The sequence below is a fragment of the Gekko japonicus genome, unplaced genomic scaffold (assembly GCF_001447785.1).
Source record: "Gekko japonicus isolate JY-2015 unplaced genomic scaffold, Gekko_japonicus_V1.1 scaffold270, whole genome shotgun sequence".
NCBI classification, from domain to species: domain Eukaryota; kingdom Metazoa; phylum Chordata; class Lepidosauria; order Squamata; family Gekkonidae; genus Gekko; species Gekko japonicus.
In genome coordinates, this window is record NW_015170282.1 from 561,261 (window position 1) to 581,151 (window position 19,891).

The 19,891-nt window shown below is 45.5% G+C and overlaps 2 protein-coding genes across 2 annotated transcripts in view; one reads left to right on the forward strand and one right to left on the reverse strand.

The window, feature by feature from the left end:
• The window catches only part of TDRD9 (tudor domain containing 9), a 172,677-nt gene extending 153,014 nt beyond the window's left edge, over positions 1 to 19,663 (reverse strand). The window contains 1 exon segment of the mRNA XM_015417791.1: positions 19,521 to 19,663. Coding sequence (XP_015273277.1) covers positions 19,521 to 19,663 — 143 coding nt within the window.
• On the forward strand, positions 6,961 to 9,564 carry RD3L (retinal degeneration 3-like). Its single transcript, XM_015417803.1, has 2 exons — positions 6,961 to 7,259; positions 9,231 to 9,564. Exons 1-2 carry the CDS (start codon positions 6,961 to 6,963, stop codon positions 9,520 to 9,522), a joined length of 591 nt encoding a protein of 196 aa, XP_015273289.1. The 3' UTR covers positions 9,523 to 9,564.
• Positions 19,664 to 19,891: the final 228 nt, after the last annotated feature.

A 19,891-nucleotide genomic window follows, 5' to 3' on the forward strand; every position in this document is an offset into this window, starting at 1 on the left:
CAGCCTCATCTCCATCCGAAGGGCATGCTTCTTGTACAGTGGACGTTTGGGGAGCACTGATTTATAAGAGTCGGTATTGTCTATGCTGACTAGCAGAAGCTCTTCAGGGTCACAGGTAGAGGCCTTTTATGTCACCTGACCCTTCTACCTGGAGATGCATACAAAACAGACATCAGCCATTCAGCCACAGCCCCTTCTCCAAGTTGTGTCAACTGTAGTCAGATCGCTGGTCCACCTAACTCGGGGCTAGTCCAGCTGATACAAAATTCTTATGGCTGCCATGAGGTCTTCCTATCATACATGAAATAGGATTTCTATGCTTCCCAAACACAAGAATTTCTGTGCTTCCCAAACAGAAAAGACACAGCACATAGGGAGATGCGGCTTCAGCCTTCCCACCACCCTCCCCATGTGCTATTTTCATGTCCTTAAAATGGCCCCAGGGAGCCACTATATAGTCCAGTGGGAAACTATGAGGAAAGGTTGAAGGAGCTGGGTATGTTTAGCCTGGAGAGGAGGCGACTGAGAGGTGATATGATAACCATCTTCAAGTACTTGGAGGGCTGTCATCTAGAGGATGGTGTGGAGTTGCTTTCTGTTGCCCCAGAAGGTCAGACCAGAACCAACAGGTTGAAATTAAATCAGAAGAGTTTTTGGCTAAACATTAGGAAGAACTTCCTGACAGAGCGGTGCCTCAGTGGAACAGGCTTCCTCGGGAGGTGAAGGGCTCTCCTTCTTTGGAGGTTTTCAAACAGAGGCTAGATGGCCATCGGACAGCAATGCTGATGGTGTGAACTTGGGCAGATCATGAGAGGGAGGGCAGGAAGGGTGGCATCAGTGCTTAGTCCTTGTGGCCTTTTCTTACACGCCCAGGGAGATGCTGATTGCCACTTTGGGGTCAGGAAGCAATCCTGGAGGTGTTTTGTCATCTTCTGGGCATGGAACAGCCGTCACTGTAGGTGTGTATTTCCTGCATTGTGCAGGGGGTTGCACTAGATGACCCTGGAGGTCCCTTCCAACTCTATGATTCTATGAATAGCTACATGTAAGTTTCCTAGTGGAGCAAGCAGGAGCTGTCTGGGGCCGCTTCAAGATGCGAAAGTGGAGCAAGAAGAAGGTTGACGCCCATTCTTTCCATAGGCCATGGTTGTGATCAGAATCAGGCCTGCGCCGATGGGAGGCACAGCAGTCCTCAACACTGCTGACTCTGAATGTCTTATAGCAGCAGTGGCGAACCTATGGCACGGGTGCCAGAGGTGGCACTCAGAGCCCTCTCTGTGGACACGGGTGCCATCGCCCCAACCAGGCCCAGACCATCATTAAAGTGTCGAATTCTCTGCCAAATAATTTTAAGTAAATGAAAGCATTTGGGATTGCTTTCCTTACTATCTTAAGTTAATGTATGAGTTGCTTTTTCTAAAGTAAAACCTCAATATTCAGGTTAAGTTGCCGTGTTGGCACTTTGCGATAAATAAGTGGGTTTTGGGTCGCGGTTTGGGCACTCGGTCTCTAAAAGGTTCGCCATCACTGTGCTATAGGCTGAGAAAAGGTCTCTTCACACAACACTCCTAATTACTACCAGAGATCTTTTAATGGGAGTTGCTGGACCTTAAGTATGCCAAACAGGTGTTCTACCACAGAGCTATAGCCCCCTCCCCCTCAAACAGTACTGTTAAGACCACATAGTAAGGATCTAACTTTAAAACAGTGCCACTTATTTACTTACTTACTTTTCACATTTACTTTTCGCATTTATATCCTGCCCATCCCGTAAACGGGCTCAGGGCGGGTCCCAACATTTCAATAAATACAATAAAATTTAAAACACATTAAAGCATATACATCAATAGTCATGCTTGCTGTAGGGAGAATCCGGCCCATTGATGTAACTAGGTATGGCCGGTTATCAGTAGGTGGGAGACAGCAACCTCGGGGGGGGGGGCATATGTGGACGCCCGCTGCCTCAGCCAAAGTCCTGGCGGAACAGCTCTGTCTTGCAGGCCCAGCGGAATTGAATAAGACCCCGCAGGGCCCTGATCTCAAAAGGAAGCATGTTCCACCAGGTGGGGGCCAGGGTGGAAAAAGCCCTGGCCCTGGTCGAGGCTAGGCAGACGTCCTTTGGGCCAGGGATCACCAGGAGATGTTGACTCTCAGACTCTCCGAGGCGCATATGAGAAGAGGCGGTCCCTTAGGTATGTTGGTCCCAGGCCGTATAAGGCTTTGAAGGTAATTACCAACACCTTGAAGCGGATCCAATGCAGATGACAAAGCACATGCCGAACGTGCGCCCACACGGATGTTGACGTCGGCAGGCGCGCAGGTGCGTTTTGTACCAGCTGTAATTTCTGGATCGGCTTCAAGGGTAAGCCTATGTAGAGCGAGTTGCAGTACTCAAGCCTGGAAGTGACCATTGCATGGGTCATCGTAGCTAAGTCCTGGGGGGAGAGATAGGGCTTCAGTAGTCTGATCTGCCTAAGATGGAAAAATGCAGATCTGGCGACTGCAGCAACCTGGGCCTCCATAGATAAGGAGGTATCCAGTGTTACTCCCAGGCTCTTCACGGACTCGGCCGGCACCAGAGGTGTCCCTTCCAGTGTGGGAAGCCTGGTGCCCACCTCCAAACCCCACGACCCAGGTACAGGACCTCCGTCTTCGGTGGATTTAACTTCAATTGACTCTGCCGCAACCATCTAGCCACAGCATCCAAATCCTCAGCGATTTCCAGGAACGGAGGACAGATGACTGTCCATTAACAGATAAAGCTGAGTGTCATCAGCATACTGATGGCAACCCAGGCCGTAACTCCGGACTAACTGGGGAAGGGGGCACATACAGATGTTAAATAGCATTGGCGAGAAGATCTCCCCCTGTGGCACTCCACATTCTAGTGGGTACCGCGGGGGGACCCTCCTACTTAGAGCAGCATGGCACTAGGCCGCTAGTAGACAAGACCACTCAAATAACAGGTTTGAGGAATGGGGTCACCTTAGCCATGATATCTAAGTGGAACCTCCATGTACAATGGGAATTAAACCAATAAATGGCAGGGACAAATAACACCAGAAAAATATTGTTTTCATGTTGTTTTTGGCAAGCATCCCAAAACTACTGACTAACCGTCACTGAAAACAGAACACAGGGCCTTTGATTGGTCCAGCAAGGCTATTTTTACGTTCACGTGCACAGAAAGAGCTTAAATAACTTCTGGACAGAGGAATTTGCTTAGGGAAGAGTAGCAACAACTCACTGCACTCACAACAACCTGAAGCTACCCATCCACTCCGGTCATCTTTAGAGGCCCTGCTTTGGCTGCCCCTGCCATCTGAGGCTAGACAGGAGGCAACCCAAGAAAGGGCCTTCTCCGTTGTGGCACCCAAACTTTGGAACTCCGTCCCCACGGAGATTAGTCTGTCTCCCTCTATCAGTGTTTTCTCCCAGTGGGTAAAGACTTTTTTTTGTTTTGCTTGACATACCCCAATAACAGTTATTGGTGTCCTTCCTGTTTACGTGTTTTTATTGAATTATTTTATAATTTTAATTTTATAATTTATAATTGTAAAAACTGCTTTTAATTGTTCAAACATTTTGATGTTTGCCACCTTTGGGAATATGAACAGGTGGAAAGGCAGCATAAAAATGCCTTAAATAATGAATTCTATATAACAGATTATATTGTATTCATATGTATTTTAAAGGATTTCATTGATGACTGAATTATTTGACATTTGGAGATTTTAACTGAACCCTATATTTATAAACTGATGTTGTCCACTTTGAGCCGGTCTTAGGGAGAGTGGGTTATAAATAAGAAATAAGAAGTTGCAAGGTTTATTCTGCAGCATTCTGTCTGCCATCGCCCTCCTGTTTATCAACTTCTGAAAATGTGGCTGTGTAGGAGAAAGACTCTGACTGGGAAGGCCCAGGCTATAGCCCGACCTCATCAGAACTCAGAAGCTAAGCAGGGTCAGGTCTGGTCAGTATGTGGTTGAGACCTGCAAGGAAGTCCTGGGTTGCTATGCAGAGGAAGGCAATGGCCAAACATCTCAGGAAGTCTCTTGCCTTGAAAACCCTATTTTATTTTATTTTTAGATTTATATCCCGCCCTCCCCAAAGGCTCAGGGCGGCTAACAACGAGCCATGAATGCCAAAACAGTAAAAACAGAATAAAACAATACAATACAATACACTAAAGTGTTGGTGCTCTAAAGGTCACATAGGTCATTAATTGCAAGATGGGGTTCTGGAGTTATTAATACCAGGCCAACAACATACATCCCAACAGCACTGTCATCCCATCTTCATCCAGGAACGTCTCGCACCCCGATGATGCCCACACAAGTGGTGGTAGAGGTGCGGTGATGGAAGATAACGGTGATGGAATAGTGGCGGCGGCGGCTCCTACTCAAAAGCCTGGCGGAAGAGCTCCGTCTTACAGACCCTACAGGGACACCATATATTGGCTGCAACTTGACAGCAAAAAGAGAAAGGAAAAACAAAACCAAGGATCTCCTTGTGTTGTCCTCACAAACACACCAGCACAGCAATTCTGCCAATCCAACCTCTTACCCTGAGTTTACCGATTTATTTACAGAGAGAAAAAGCAGACATTTGTAATTCACCTTTTCAAAGCTGGGCAAGATAAGGGATTGCGGACCTAGCATTTATCGGCAACAGATTTCTCATCACTGCATGTTTACATCCCAGAGTTTACCTACTTGATTCTTTTGCAAATTGTCATCCGACGTACTGCAACAGTTTTACTTCGATGCAAATAGGGGGTTGTAACTACAACAGGAAGGTGCAGTGACCTGGAAACCGCACTGGACAAAAGGTGGCATGAATCTCTTTAATTTCATCCGAGATTCTGCGACAGCAGTTCTGTCATTGGAAGTCCGGCTATGCTCCCTCCCCACCCCCGCCTATTTTCAAGCACCATATACAATGCAACGTGAAAACCTCCCAAGTGAGAGTGATTAATACTGACACCTGAATTTTCCCAACATATAAGTAATATCAGCTTTAATAACAACCACACACGTCATCTTTTTATATCCCATGACATCTAGACCAGATCTGCACAACCCCTTCTTCCACCACGGTTCAATACAACAGTCAAGGGGGGGAGGGACGCTGGGGGGGGGCGTTTGACTACGAGAGACCGATACATATAAGAGAATATTGTCACTGAAAATAACAGGCGGGTGAGAAGACCTGAACACACAAAAATGGATCTTAAAGCAGACATTCCTCATCTGACTCACCAGCCTCAAATCAACCAGCCAGCAAAAGCAGACTAAAGATATGCCTACACTGCAATGAAGGAGGAAAAGTCTATGGTAAGGTATTAATATTCTGTTTCTCAACTGCGTGGAGATCTAGTTTTATATTTACTACCTGTTCGGGTACCAATTAGGATTCTATTGCAAAAAAAGAAAAATTACACACCTCTGGGGGGAAAACCTCAAGATTTTTCCCCCCATGGAGATCTTAGACAGGCTGCTTCTCTAAATACCTGTAAAATGTCAAAAAAAATGTTAACAGCTGTGGACTATAAATAAGACCTGCGCAAATACTAAGAGATTAATTTAATCAGGGAAAGTATAGGCTAAGAATCTCTCTCCATACAGTGCCTTGTAAGTAAAGTAGGTAGAATTCAGCTGGCACAAATCCACATCGCTTTCACAAGGCTTTGCCTGGTATCCAAAGAAAAAAAATTATTGGTACAGCTGTGAAGAGGTAAACAAAGCAGCCTGAACCATTTTCTCCCCACACCCCAAGGAGAGACCAAAAAAAATAATCCAGCATCAGGAAAGTTTAGTTCGACAACCAAAGCGACGTGGTTATTTTTAGAGCGCTACGGGAACAAAAATACAGCACTAAACTGTGACCTCCAGCTATGCACATCCAAGCTACGCATCACCCAACAGTCTTAACTTTAGCCAGAAGCCTATCTGGCGTGACTACAGACGATCATTATTAACCCGGCTACCGACAATACTTTTGTACACACAGAGCAGCTACAACCAAGCTTCTGAAACAGTCGTCTTTTTTGTTCCTTTTTCTAAAATCACCACACAGGGACTAGTAGTAAAAGGCAATGATTCTGGAAGAGTGAAGCCTCCATTGGACTACCTGGGGAGAATCCATGCTCAACCGTACAGGATTTCTGTTATTACAAAGATGTGAATTAAGCAGCCCGAGAAGCCAGAAAGGATCGAAAGCTGTACGTGTGCAGTCTACAACGTTCAAGTGGGTAAAAACGAGCAATACATCTCTCTCTCTTTTGACAGATGTGAGACAAGTACGCAAAACGGAACATGCTGGGATAAGCCAACCATCTTCGCTCCAAGTCAAACGCACCTTTGGTCACAATCACGCTTTCCAAGAAGTCCAGTAAGTAAGTGAACCATTTCATTCAAAGAGGAATTTATGAAATCATGTTAGCAGAGATTGAGTAGACTAACCACGAAGATCCACTGTTACTTACCCCAAGAAACTAGATACCTTAAATGAGAAATCTGGGGACTAGAACAATTTGGAAAACAAATACTGATTCTCACAGTTATAATATAGTGTGTATATCCACATGCAATGAGACAGTTAAAAATAAAACAGGAGTAATTTATCTGTAACAGAAACACTTTTCTGTCATTTTTAAGATGTTAAACCTTGGATTGTTGGGAAATATTGTTAACTACGTCTCAATATATTCCATAAAATTCATACGGCACTGCCTAATCCAGTAAAGTCCATTTGAACTGCAGGGATTTCAACTTTCCCACTGAGATAAAATTTGAAGAGATTATGCTCTAAACATGTAGGACTCTATGGTAAATTGACACAGCATTCATGAGGTGAATTTGAAAGGAAGCTAGAAAAGTTAAGGATGACTTTTTAAAATTGATCTTAGTAGCATCAACAGTTTAACTGTCTTTTCCCCCCCTCAATCAGTTGTCAAAAATGCCATTCTTTGGCTGGATGAAATGGCCAAAAAACTATTCTTATAAAACCGGACAATACCCGGGCTCAGAAGTTGTGACGAAGACTCTCCTGAGGGAACTGAAATGGCACCTAAAAGAGCGTGAGCGACTGGTACAGGAGTTAGAAAGTGACCACAGAGTTCAGAAAACTGCCACGGATTACAACTGGCTGAAGAGCTACCAGAACCCCCAGATTACTATCCCGGCTACCGAACAAAGACAGCTTGAAGTTCTTTGCTCCCAAATCCAACCTTGCCAAACCGGAATCATTCTCAGCAGGTAACACTGCCTTTATTTGCAATGCTCCTTCTAAGCTCTGGAGTCTCATGAGCAAAAATTCTACTTGGCGAGCTACTGGCATTAAAGCTGTGAGCAAGCCATTTGGCTACTGCATAAATTAGTTTTACTCTGGTTGCCACCCTTCCTGGGCTAAGACAAAAATGTGTGAGCTGGAGGCTAAAAAACTGTGAACTAGCTCACACTAACTCAGCTGAGAGGGAACAAGGCGTTATTGTTCTATGACTTCGTGGGGAAACTGCCATCAAGTCACCACCAATTTAGGGAATGGTTGTCTCACTGTATGGTGGTGGAAAGACTCATCAAGTCACAGCTGACTTATGGGTGACCCTGTAGGGTTTTCAAGGCTACAGATGTTCGGGGGAGGGTTACCATCACCTCCCTCTGCACAGGGACCGTGGAATTTCTTGGGGGTCACCCGTCCAAATACTAACCAGGACCAACCCTGTTTAGCTTCCAAGATCTGATGAGGTCAGTCTAGCCCGGGATTTCCAGGTCAGGGCTTTATGACTCTATAGCCTCTGGAAGGAAAACAAAAATTCTTTTGCAGCTTGCTCTTGAGCAGGTTTACCAAAAACCAAAAACACACTGCTTAAGTGTGCAAGGAAGAGTCCTCCTTAGAACTAACGCTACAATGCTCAACGTCTTGGAAACAAGATTAAGGTGATTTAAGGTCCTCCAAGGCTACTTAAGAACTGCAGCCTTGGAGTACAACCCCATGAAGTTCCACCAGGTTTGATAATGTTTACTCCCAAGTAATTGCTCACAGAACTGCAGCCTGTGTTTAATTGATCGGTACTGTTGAACAGTGTTGTAGCTTTCAAAATTTGTTTCCTGACTATGATAGAAAGACTGCCTCTTAATAATCTTCAGCTTCTGAAATAGACCTCTTTCAGTGCCATGCTAAGCAGAGTTACACCCTTCTAAGCCCTTCGACTTAGAAGGCTGCAACTCCACTCAGGACTCTAACCTTAGTTTTGCAATTTAATACAATGCATACTGATTAAGGGTCTAGTATGCGCATTTCACAGTCTTAACTGTTCAAGAACTTTGGTATGATACCTGCATTAAGGCTGCAATCCTACATACGCTTACTGGGGAGTAAGCCCCACTGAGTTCAAAGGGATTTACTTCTGAGTAAACACACTTAGGTTTGCAGTGTAATGATATTAAACATTAATGCCCCGGCATATTAATGAATTGCAATTTTACTCTGTGTAATACAATTACCATGGTTAAGTTAATGGCTCAGACCTGTTTCACACACATTCTGTAATGGATGAAGCTTATACAGTCATAAATCTAGTCGCAGAAAAGAGCCAGTAGCTCCTTAAAAGACTAACAAAATTTGTGGCAGGCTATGAGATTTTGTGAGTCACGATAAGACTTCTTCTTCAGATAAGAGGATATTTTACAAAGACCAAAAACAAACAAACAAAAAAAAACCTTGATCTATCATAATAAATCTGTTAGCATTCAGGGTGCCCCAAGATCCTTTTTTTGTTGTTGTGGTGGTTCTGCTGTAACAGATTAACACGGCTACACCCTCTGGAATTCTGTAAGAATAACTATTTTTAAAAAGAATGGCTCCTTCTTTAAAATCTCCGGTAAATTATTTCTCCACATACCATTTTTCCCCCCAAAGGCCAGAATAAAGAAAAGCAGAACAAACCTATGCTCTCTTTGCAAGCCCAGAAAGACTCTTGAGGGCAATGTCAGTTTGAATCAACTTCCTCTGATGGCTCGGTACAGGGCGCGGGGGGGGGGGGGGAGAGAAGAAATAGCTTCCATCATTGTGTAGTGTCCAAATGTATTTTAAGTGCCTTTCCCCTCCCATTTTTCAGTCTTGAACAAGAGAGAGAATACTTTGCTTCACCGACCAAAAAAGGGGAGGGGGGAGGCAATGCACTGATAGTTAAATGCCACTCTTTTATTTTTTTCCACTCTTTCTAGATTTCGAGAAGTGCTGGCTGAAAACGACGTCCTACCTTGGGAAATTGTTTACATATTCAAGCAAGTTTTAAAGGAGTTCCTAGCCAATCTTGAGAAGGAAGCTCCACAGGACAAACTGGATGACGCCTGGAATACAAACTGCTCTGTGAACTTGGCAGCAAATGAAGACGGCGCAAGCGACAAAGAGGAGATCCCAACCGTATCCAGTTATGTTGACAAACACACTCAAGGCATGTTCCCGACTTTCTCCCACAGAATCTGGAACCTTCCCTATTACTATCCGTCAAGTTAAGTTCTCCCCTTCACCGCATTTCCCAATTATTTATGCACCTTCCCTCGCTTATCGTCCTACTTCAAAGATCTGAAACTCCAAAGAAATCACATAATTGCCTGCTCCCTCCCCCCTTTATTGCAAGTTCAGAATTTTAAACCGATTACAGCTTGCATATAATTTATAGTCCTTAGGTACTTAGGATAATGACCTCTTTCTACTGTTCCTCTAGCTTATACTGTGTAAGAGAACCTTCTAACCAAATATATAGTTTAGATCTTTATAAGATGATATTTGAAGTATGCTATTTATATGACTCCTAAAAGCATGCACAGATTTAAAAACCCTCCGTTTGCAATACCTTAAAATACAATCACCATGAAGAGCAAGAATGATGGATTTTTTTGTTCTGCAATCTGCAAACATGCTATCTTTCTCCCCAAAAGGAAGCCGTCAGCTATCTGAAATGAAGAGTCAACAGTTGTCTTTAAAAAGTTAACTCGTCATTGTTATTTGTAGCACCGTTGTACACAGCCCTTTAGAGTTTCATGAGCCAAAAAATGACAAGTACCTGCCCCAAGTAGCTTACAGTCTTAAGTACTGACAATGGAAACCATGCCTCAAAGAAATGACAAAGGAAGAGGTCAACAATAACAAATATAAGCAAACTCTACACACATGAAGACAGATTCGGGTGGGTAGCCGCGCCGATATGAAGCAACAGAACAAAGTTTGAGTCTAGTGGCACCTTTAAGACCAACAAAGTTTGATTTTGGGTACAAGCTCTTGTGTGCATACATAAAACCTTATACCAAGAATTAATCTTTGTTGGTCTTAAAGGTGCCATTGGACTCAAACTTTGTTCGACATACATGCTTAGCCATGGCTGCAGGATCTGCATGTGTGTGTAAAATGCCGTCAAGTCGCAGCTGACTCACGGCAAGCCCAGCAAGGAGCCTTCAAGACAAGTGAGAAGCAGAGGTGGTTTGCCATGGCCTTCCTCCGCAGAGTCTTCCTCGGTGGTCTCCTGTCCAAGTACTGACCTTGCTTAGCTTTCCAAGATCTGACAGTATCGGGCTATACCATGCTGCCTTCCTCAGGATCTGTATAGGTAAAGGTAAAGGTTCCCTTGCTCGAAAGCCAGTCGAATCCGACTCTAGGGTTGCCAGTCGACTCTAGGGTCTCCGTCTCAAAGCCGAAGAGCCAGCGCTGTCCGAAGACGTTTCCGTGGTCATGTGGCCGGCATGACTGAACACCGAGGCGCACGGAACGCTGTTACCTTCCCAACAAAGTGGTACCTATTTATCTACTTGCAATTTCTTGCTTTCGAACTGCTAGGTTGGCAGGAGCTGGAACTAGAGACGGGAGCTCACTCCGTCATGCGGCACCCGGGTCTCGAACTGCTGAACTACTGACCTCCCACAGCCTGCAGTATCTGTATAAGTAAAGGTAAAGGTTCCCCTGCTCAAAAGCCAGTCGAATCCAACTCTAGGGTTGTGGTGCTCATCTCCGTCTCAAAGCCGAAGAGCCAGCGCTGTCCGAAGACGTTTCCGTGGTCATGTGGCCGGCATGACTAAACACCGAGGCGCACGGAACGCTGTGACCTTCCCACGGAAGTGGTACCTATTTATCTACTTGCAATTTCTTGCTTTCGAACTGCTAGGTTGGCAGGAGCTGGAACTAGAGACAGGAGCTCACCCTGTCTTGCGGCACCCGGGTCTCAAACTGCTGAACTACTGACCTCCCACAGCCTGCAGTATCTGTATACACGAGGATAAAGTCCTGAGCTGAGACCAGTTTAAGAAGAAGCAGTGTGATGCTTGAACTCTCTGTAGTTAGTTACTGAACCCATTGACAAGAGATACTCAGCACCAGTGTTCCCTCTAAGCTGAGTTAATGTGAGCTAGCTCACAGTTTTTCAGCCTCCGGCTCACACATTTTTTGTCTTAGCTCAGGAAGGGATGGCTCCAGAGCAAGCTAATTTATGCAGTAGCCATATTGCTTGCTCACAACTTTAATGCCAGTAGCTCACAAAGTAGAATTTTTGCTCACAAGACCCCACAGCTTAGCGGGAACATTGCTCAGCACTGTGCCCAAACCACTTGGATGAGTCCTGTCACCCCCATTGAAAGAAACCAGGCTGCAGTCCTTAGCACACTGAATGCAATAGGATGCATGCATGTTGAGGGTCAGTTCCCACAGGATGAAGCTCACAGGTCGAGGACCACAAACCCTGTGAACAGCAGTCATACAATATTTATGTGTTCACCACAATTCCCACATGTGCTGTTCCTGCTCCAGATTGGGTCCAGGTTAGCACGCTGAAGGAACGTCTGCCCCCCTATCCCAACCCCACTCTGTTACCCCAAACAGAAACTATTTGGGAAGGGAGCTATTGGTATCACATGATTGTGTAACTGTTCACAGGATGTGTCCATTGCCTCCCTCACAATTTTTATCCACTGCCTTCCCCCATGGACTCTGACTCATGGAAATCAAGGGTTGTGCTTTTAGGGGGAGGCCTTTCAACAGAGCTGTAATCACCGCCAATACTTACAAAATGAACACTGGAACCTAGGAAACTGAAATGCTTCTCCCTCTTGGTGCGCATCTAGCATGTGTTTGCATTTATTATTTATATCCTGCTTTGCCCCCAGGGTTGGAACTCAAAGCAGCTTTAGAATAGCATTCTCCCCTCCTCCATTTTCTAAATACCACCCTGTGAAGGTAGGCCAGGCTATGAGTTTGTGACCTGCCCAAGGTCACCCAGCAACCTTCCATGGAAGAAGCAGGGATTCGAACTCAGGTCTCCCAGGATCCTAGCCCAACACACTATCCATTGTACCATGTCAGCTCTAGCAGCTAGTAAGGTAGTGCTGGTCCCCTAACTCATCTGATACTGGCAACTGGAAGGTTTCAACTATTTTTCCATTTTTCTAATATGGTGTGGTGGTTAAGAGCGGCGAACTCTAATCTGGGAGGACTGGGTTTGATTCCCCACTCCGCCACATGCAGCCAGCTGGGTGACCTTGGGTCAGTCACAGTTCTCTCAGAGCTGTTCTCTCAAGGGCAGTTCGCTCAGAGCTCTCTCAGCCCCACCTACCTCACAGGGTGTCTGTTGTGGGGTGAGGAAGGAAAGGAGATAGTAAGCCACTCTGAGACTCTGAGCGAAGGGCAAGGTATAAATCCAATCTCTTCTTATTCTACCTTAAATTTAAAAAGGCTTCCACTTAGAGACACTCCAAGACAGAGTTTTTATTTTTGTTGCAATTATTTAAAAGGACTCTTGTTACCTTAACAGTTTGCATCAGGTTCCCCCCCCCCCCAACACATAATTATTTACAATAAAAATCCGCTCTCTACACAAATGCATGATTAGATAGAAAAGAACACGGCTGGAATATCCATGCGGCATAATAATACAAATATGTTTTTGCCCCAAGCATCCACTATGAAGACCATACGGAAGATTTTCTTTTTTAAAAAAGCAGTTTTCGATTTGACATGTAGGAACACTGGCCACAACCGACATAAGTAGAGCAGAAAATCAATGAAAATAGTTGCTAGAATTGACTTTCTGCAAACACATCCAAGCTAAATTTAACTCATACCATTAGAGAACAAAAACTGTACCCTGTCATGGACTACATTTTGAATTACTCGTCCTAAGGTCATATCACCAGACAGCAGGGAGAGGTGCGCCTGTGCACATAAGGGAAGGTTCGACACGGTCTTTGCTAAGGTGAGAGCGAATTTTACCAGGATTAAAACCTTGCTTTTAATACTTGGGGGGGGGGGGGGGGCCGGTAAAAAAAAGAGAGCTTTAAAGTTTAAAAGTATGGCTTGGATCCTGCTTAAAATTTCCACAGATAAAAGGATTTCCACCCACACAGCATGATTTTTCTCCCACTGCGGCCCAAAGAGGGAACCCAGAGGAATGGTGGGCAGATGTCCACCATGGAAACCAGCCAAAACCACCCCTCCCTCCACTTTTAGGATGGATCCAAACTATTGGTGGCATTCATACCTCACAACAAACCACCATCAGTTTGCGATTGGCAGAAGCCTGGCTTGCAACTGTTGTGTCTCTGTGTTTCCCGCCCTCCTTCATGCTCAGAGCACAATTAAAAGGACCTGGCTTTGGAAGACTTGAAAGTAGGATAGACAGCAAAGAGGGCAATCAGATTCAGTGGGTACATTCAGACACCACAATGCGTCAGAGTTTTGACCCAAGGTTTTCAAACAAGGAATCACACTCTGCAGCTATGCCTTTAATAGCACCACTGTATCAGTGTAAAAGTGCCATCAAGTCACAGTCAACTTATGATGACGCCACAGGCAAGTGGTACCTATTTATCTACTTGCAATTTCTTGCTTTCGAACTGCTAGGTTGGCAGGAGCTGGAACTAGAGACGGGAGCTCACTCCGTCATGCGGCACACTCGGGTCTCGAACTGCTGAACTACCGACCTTCCATAGCCTGCAGTTCAGCATCTTAACCACTTGAGCCACCGCAGCGCCAGGGGGGACATAGATATCAGTGTTGAAAAGTTGAAAAATGGTTTAAGAGGGGATGGGGGCGTCCCCTTCTCACTGTTACTGCTGTATAGGTTTTTGAAGCAATATAAAAATATATCAAAACGTGCTCACCCGCGCTAGAAAGATGAACATACCACCAACTGAGATCAATTTTGAAAAACTCTGTTTAAAAAGCTATGGTTCATCTCCAGGCACATATACACAAACAGATATTTGGTTCTCCAGGTTTGCCTCTTCTTCATCTGACCTGCACTCCAACTTGGATTTTCTCTGTAGTTTCCACAACTGTGAGACTCCAGCAACATTCTCAAGTGAAATGCAGGGAGTCAAAACTGTCTTCTGCTTTCCCTCACGCTCAAATAAGTGCATAAATGTTATCATTAAGAGTGGCAAACAAGTTACCACCAGAAGGCATTTGTGTCCATCAGGCAGCAAAATGGACTAAGGGTCCACTTATAAATTACACGCAAATGCATATTATCAAATCACAATGACTTTTTATTTCCCTTTCAGGGCAGGATAATTTAGAATAGGGTGGTTGGGAGGTTGTTTAGCCACCCCCACCCCCCAGCCAAAACCACTTCCTTCGACCTTCGGTGCAAGGTTTCACATATATGTCTACCCCCAAAAACCTAATAGGTATACCCTAGAGCAGGGATTTCTTGAGTCTGTGAGCATCTTTGGACTTCTGACACAGCCGGTGGGTGCAAGCACAAAATGGCTGCCACATAACAGTAAATCGGCAGCATTACAGACAGAAGCTCTGTCTGGCAGTTTTAAAATGAAGGGACTGTTTTAAAATATTTTCTTTCATACACACAGCTTACCTTCAGGAACTCTGCGAAGACCCTTATGCTGTGGTGGCAGTGGCTGCCAAAGCAGCATCTCTACAGCCAGTCTGATCTCCAATGGCCATTCAAAAGCTCTGCTGGACAACAGCCCCTTCTGGCCTGCCCACTTTCTAAAAATATCTGGCATGCACCAACAAAGTTGTCAGTAGGCACCATGGTGCCCACGGGCACCGTGTTGGGCACCCTTGCCTTAGAAGGCCGTTGAAAGTATCCAGGGGTCATTTCCTGCAGGAGCGCACAGGAGCGGAGCTCCGGCAGTAAAGAGCCCAGGGGAAGGGCATATGCAACAAGCCCCACCCCCTGTTCCCAGCAGGCCTCAGTCAGAGCAAGAAGCAGCCAGGTAAGTTGCAGACCCTAACCCCCCCCCCCTCAGCCCTCCAGCCCAAAACATTCCAGTGGCACCTTTAAGACCAGGTTTTATTCAGGTACAAGCTCTCCCTCCTCTGCGAGGACAGATCTGCACGTTCCCTCCCCCCCAATAGCTAGCAATCCAAAACAGTCCAGTGGAGCCTGAGCGGTGGGTGTTGCCTTCTGACACACTTCCGGTGATGTCAGGAGGTGTGGCATATGCAAATAAGTTATGCTAATGAGTTATGCTAATGAGCTCCTGCACCTCTTTTTCTACGAAATGACCCCTGAAAGTATCTCAAATAAAAGTGAAATTTAAAAGTTCAGTTCATGGCCACATACCTAGCAAGATCAAACACCAAAGGACTGAATGGGAATCAGTCTTGTCAGATATACAACAATTCTCAAAATACGAAAAGGGCCTCCATACAAGGCAGTAGAGTTCAGAGTTGCTCAGTGAAGCAACTAGCTTGAGCGGGAACTGAGCCGACATGTCTAGGTCACTGCTGCCTGAGGTGAAAAAGAGGGAAATTATTGCTAGGCCTGACAGCCGTGCTGCTCCCAGGCATTTCGTGTGGTGAAACAGTTTACCACAGCAGTTCTCAAAGTTCTGCATCCCAAGGAACCCCATTTTTTAATCTTTTGTTTAAAATGTGTGAACCCTCACAAGCTCTCCTCTCCTTCTTGGAGCTAACACACTCAGAAAGATGTGTATGCCCCATGGAAGAGAGCATCCTTTCACACCCTCAAAACAATACAGCAAGACACTTAGCCATACTTTAAAAGAAAAGTGAAGTAAAAAATGGGGCCCTTGGATGACCAAGGGGTAAAAGGAGTACTGAAGGACAAGGCTGAGAAGCTGAATGCATTTTTTGCCTGTCTTCACTGTGGAAGATGCTTGCCCACTCCAGAACCACTGATTTTGGGAGGGGTGTTAAAAGACCTGAGTCAGATTGAGGTGACAAGAGAGGAGGTCCTGCGACTGATAGACAACTTAAAAACTGATAAATCACCAGGCCCAGATGGCATACATCCAAGAGTACTGAAAGAACTCAAATGTGAACTTGTGGATCTCCTTACAACAATATGTAATCTTTCATTAAAATCTGCCTCCATTCCTGAGGACTGGAAGGTAGCTAATGTCACTCCCATCTTTAAAAAGGGTCCCAGATGACATCCAGGAAATTACAGGCCAGTCAGTCTGACGTCGATACCGGGAAAGTTGGTGGAAATTGTTATTAAGGAAAGAATTATTAGGCACATTGATGAACAAAAACTATTGAGACAGACTCAGCATGGATTCTGTAAGGGAAGATCTTGTCTCACTAACCTGTTAGTGTTTTTTGAGGGAGTGAACAAACATGTGGACAAGGGGGACACAATAGATGTTGTTTACCTCGACTTTCAGAAAGCTTTTGATAAAGTTCCTCATCAAAGGCTCCTAAGTAAGCTCAATAATCATGGGATAAAAGGACAAGACCTCTTGTGGATCAAAAACTGACTAATTAATAGGAAACAGAGAGAGAGTATAAATGGGAAATTTTCTCAGTGGAGGGTGGTGATGATTTGGAGTTGGGAGTAAGCAGTGAAGTGGCTAAATTTGCAGATGACACAAAGTTGTTCAGGGTGGTGAGAACCTGGGAGGATAGTGAGGCACTCCAAAGGGATCTGTCGAGGATGGGTGAGTGGGCGTCAGCATGGCAAATGGGGTTCAATGTGGCCGATGGAGCCAAAAATCCTAAATATTGATGGGATCTGAACTGGCATAGACTGACCAAGAGAGATATCTTGGAGTCATAGTAGATAACTCAATGAAAATGTTTAGACAGTGTGCAACTGCAATAAAAAAAGACCAATGCTATGCTGGGGATTATTAGGAAGGGAATTGAAAACAAATCAGCCTGAATCATAATGCCTCTGTATAAATCAATGGTGCGACCTCATTTGGAGTACTGTGTACAGTTCTGGTCACCACACCTCAAAAAGGATATGATCGCATTGGGGAAAATGCAGAAAAGGCCAACTAGAATGAAAAAAGGGTTGGAACACTTTCCCTATGAAGAAAGGTTGAAACGCTTGGGGCTCTTTAGCTTGGAGAAACAATGGCTGAGGAGTGACATGATCGAGGTTTACAAGATTATGCATGGGATACAGCAGGTAGAGAAAAAAGTACTTTTCTCCTTTTCTCACAATACAAGAACTCATGGGCACTCAATGAAATTGCTGAGCAGTCGGGTTACAACAGATAAAAGGAAGTACTTCTTCACCCAAAGAGTGATTAACACATGGAATTCACTGCCACAGGAGGTGGTAGTGGCTACAAGCATGAACAAGAGGGAATTAGATAAGCATACAGAGCAGAAGTCCATCGGTGGCTATTAGCCACAAGGTATAGATAGGAACTCTCAGGCTGGGGCAAGTGATGCCTTAGCATAATAGGCCACACCCAACAACAGGAACTCATTAGCATATTGGGCCACACCCCTGACAGCACAGCTCATTAGCACATTAGGCCGCACCCCCATGTTACCAGAAGTGTGGTTATCCAGCCACACCCAGCTTTTGCTTGTTATTCTGTTTACCTTGTTTGTTGTCAACACCCAGGGCTTTTTTGTAGCAGGAACTCCTTTGCATGTTAGGCCACACACCCCTAATGTAGCCAATCCTAATGAGTTTCTGCTGGGCGTGGCCAACTTGGGAGCCAGCCGGACCTCCGTTCCTGTGCGTTCCTGCCCAAAAATAGCCCTGGAACTTTTACACAATCTGTGTGTATTGACAGAATTGAGGGGAGCCTTCCCTGACCTCCCCCAAGGTCCATTCCACGAGGCGGAGGGCCACCACAGAGAATGCACGCTGACAGGCAGTTATCAATCTTAGTTGCAGGGTGGGACCTTCAGAAGACTTTTCCTCCGATAAGCCAAAGTGCCAGGGGGAAAGCACTGCAGGAGAGGTACTCCTACGGGTATGCGGATCCACGGCTATGAAGGGCTTTGTATACAGTAATAAGCATCCTGAATTTGTGGGGAGGGGCTGTGGCTCAGTGGAAGAGCCTCTGCTTTGCACACAGGAGGCCCCAGGTTCAATCCCAGGCATCTCCAGTTAAAAGGACGGCAGCGGGGGATGTGAAAGGCCTTTCTCTGTCTGAGACCCTGGAGAACTGCTGCCAGCCTGAGTACACAGTACTGACTTTGACGGACCAAGGGTCTGAAGAAGAGGAAGAGGAGGAAGAAGAAGAGGAGGAGGAAGAAGAGGAGGAAGAAGAGGAAAAAGAGGAGGAAAAAGAAGAGGAGGAGGAGGAAGAAGAGGAAGAAGAAGAGATTGGAATTATACCCCACCCTTCACTACCCAAAGGTGTCTCAGAGCAGATTACAAACTCCTTTCCCTTCCCCTCCCCTCCCCACAACAGACACCCTGTGAGGTAGGTGGGGCTGAGAGAACTCTTGACAGAGACTGCTCTTTTTCAAGTACAGCTGTGCCAGAGTTATGGCTTGCCCAAGTCATCCAGCCAGGTGCAAGTGGAGGAGTGGGGAATCAAACCCGGTTCTCCAAATATATGAACAAAAAGGGTTCCAATAAACGTTTTGTGGGCTACTGGATGAGGGCAGAAGCTAGCACAGAACACGGGGGGATTATCACTCAACCATCTCTGGAGCTGTATTTGAAAAAAAAATTGGCACCTTACTCATGTTACCTCAGGGAACAATCTCCTTCCTTGTGAGGGCGGGGGAGATCCACAATAGCTTTTCTTGGGTTTCCAACCAGAAGCCACTACCAATTAAGACATTCAACTGGTTTTTAGGCTACTAAAGAACAGAAGAGCAATGCCACACATGACTTGGCTGACTTACTCGAGCTACCTAGATTTACTTACTCAACACACAATAAACTAGAAAGATTACAGGCAGATTTGCTGGCAGAAGGGGCAACCTAACCCTGGTGAATAAAATCCAAGCCATTTACTGGGAGGAAAACTCTTTGTACCACAGGAACCTTAAAATGTACGTCCTTATTGTCCTCTTCCAGAAATATTCGGGTTGCCAACCTCCAAGTCCTCCAGGATTACAACTGACTTGTAGACTATATAGTTTATTTATTTAAAATATTTATTACACGTCTCCTGAGGAAAAGGGCTGCTTTGGAAGGTGGGTTACATGGCATCACACCCTACTGAGGCCCCTCCCCCTCCCCAAAGCCCACCCTCCCCAAGCTCCGCCCACAAATCCTCCAGGAATGTCCTAACCGGGAGTCGGCAACCCTGAAATACGTCCCATACTTTACTTACACAAAGGCGGGGGGCGGCGGCTGTTTTGCAAATCCACCAGACAGTGCAGCACGGGGGTCGCCCCCCAAAAACTCCACCCCAGAGACAGCCTTGCCAATGGTGAACCAGTCATTGATCTGATCCACGGTGAGTTTTCGCAGCATGGCGGAACCCCGACGCGCCACGAGGCACGAGCCTCCTTTCGAGACGCCTCCCAAAACCAGACTGACTTGGCCGCGCCCACGTGCCGAAGTCCCGCAATCTGGCGCGCGAGGGGGCGCTTTAAAAAAAAATTAAAAACTAACTCCACCTGCCAGTGCCCGGGAAAAGTTTTAAGTTTCTCGCGGTCCTGGTTTTGCTCATTGTAAAGACTGTTATTTAGGAATAATCTG

What these genes read in the sequence shown, in the direction of transcription:
- RD3L (XM_015417803.1), top strand. Translation starts at nt 6,961, where the DNA reads ATGCCATTCTTTGGCTGGATGAAATGGCCAAAAAACTATTCTTATAAA. An exon ending in ACCGGAATCATTCTCAGCAG is followed by an intron (nt 7,260 to 9,230) that starts GTAACACTGCCT and finishes CACTCTTTCTAG; the next exon opens with ATTTCGAGAAGTGCTGGCTG.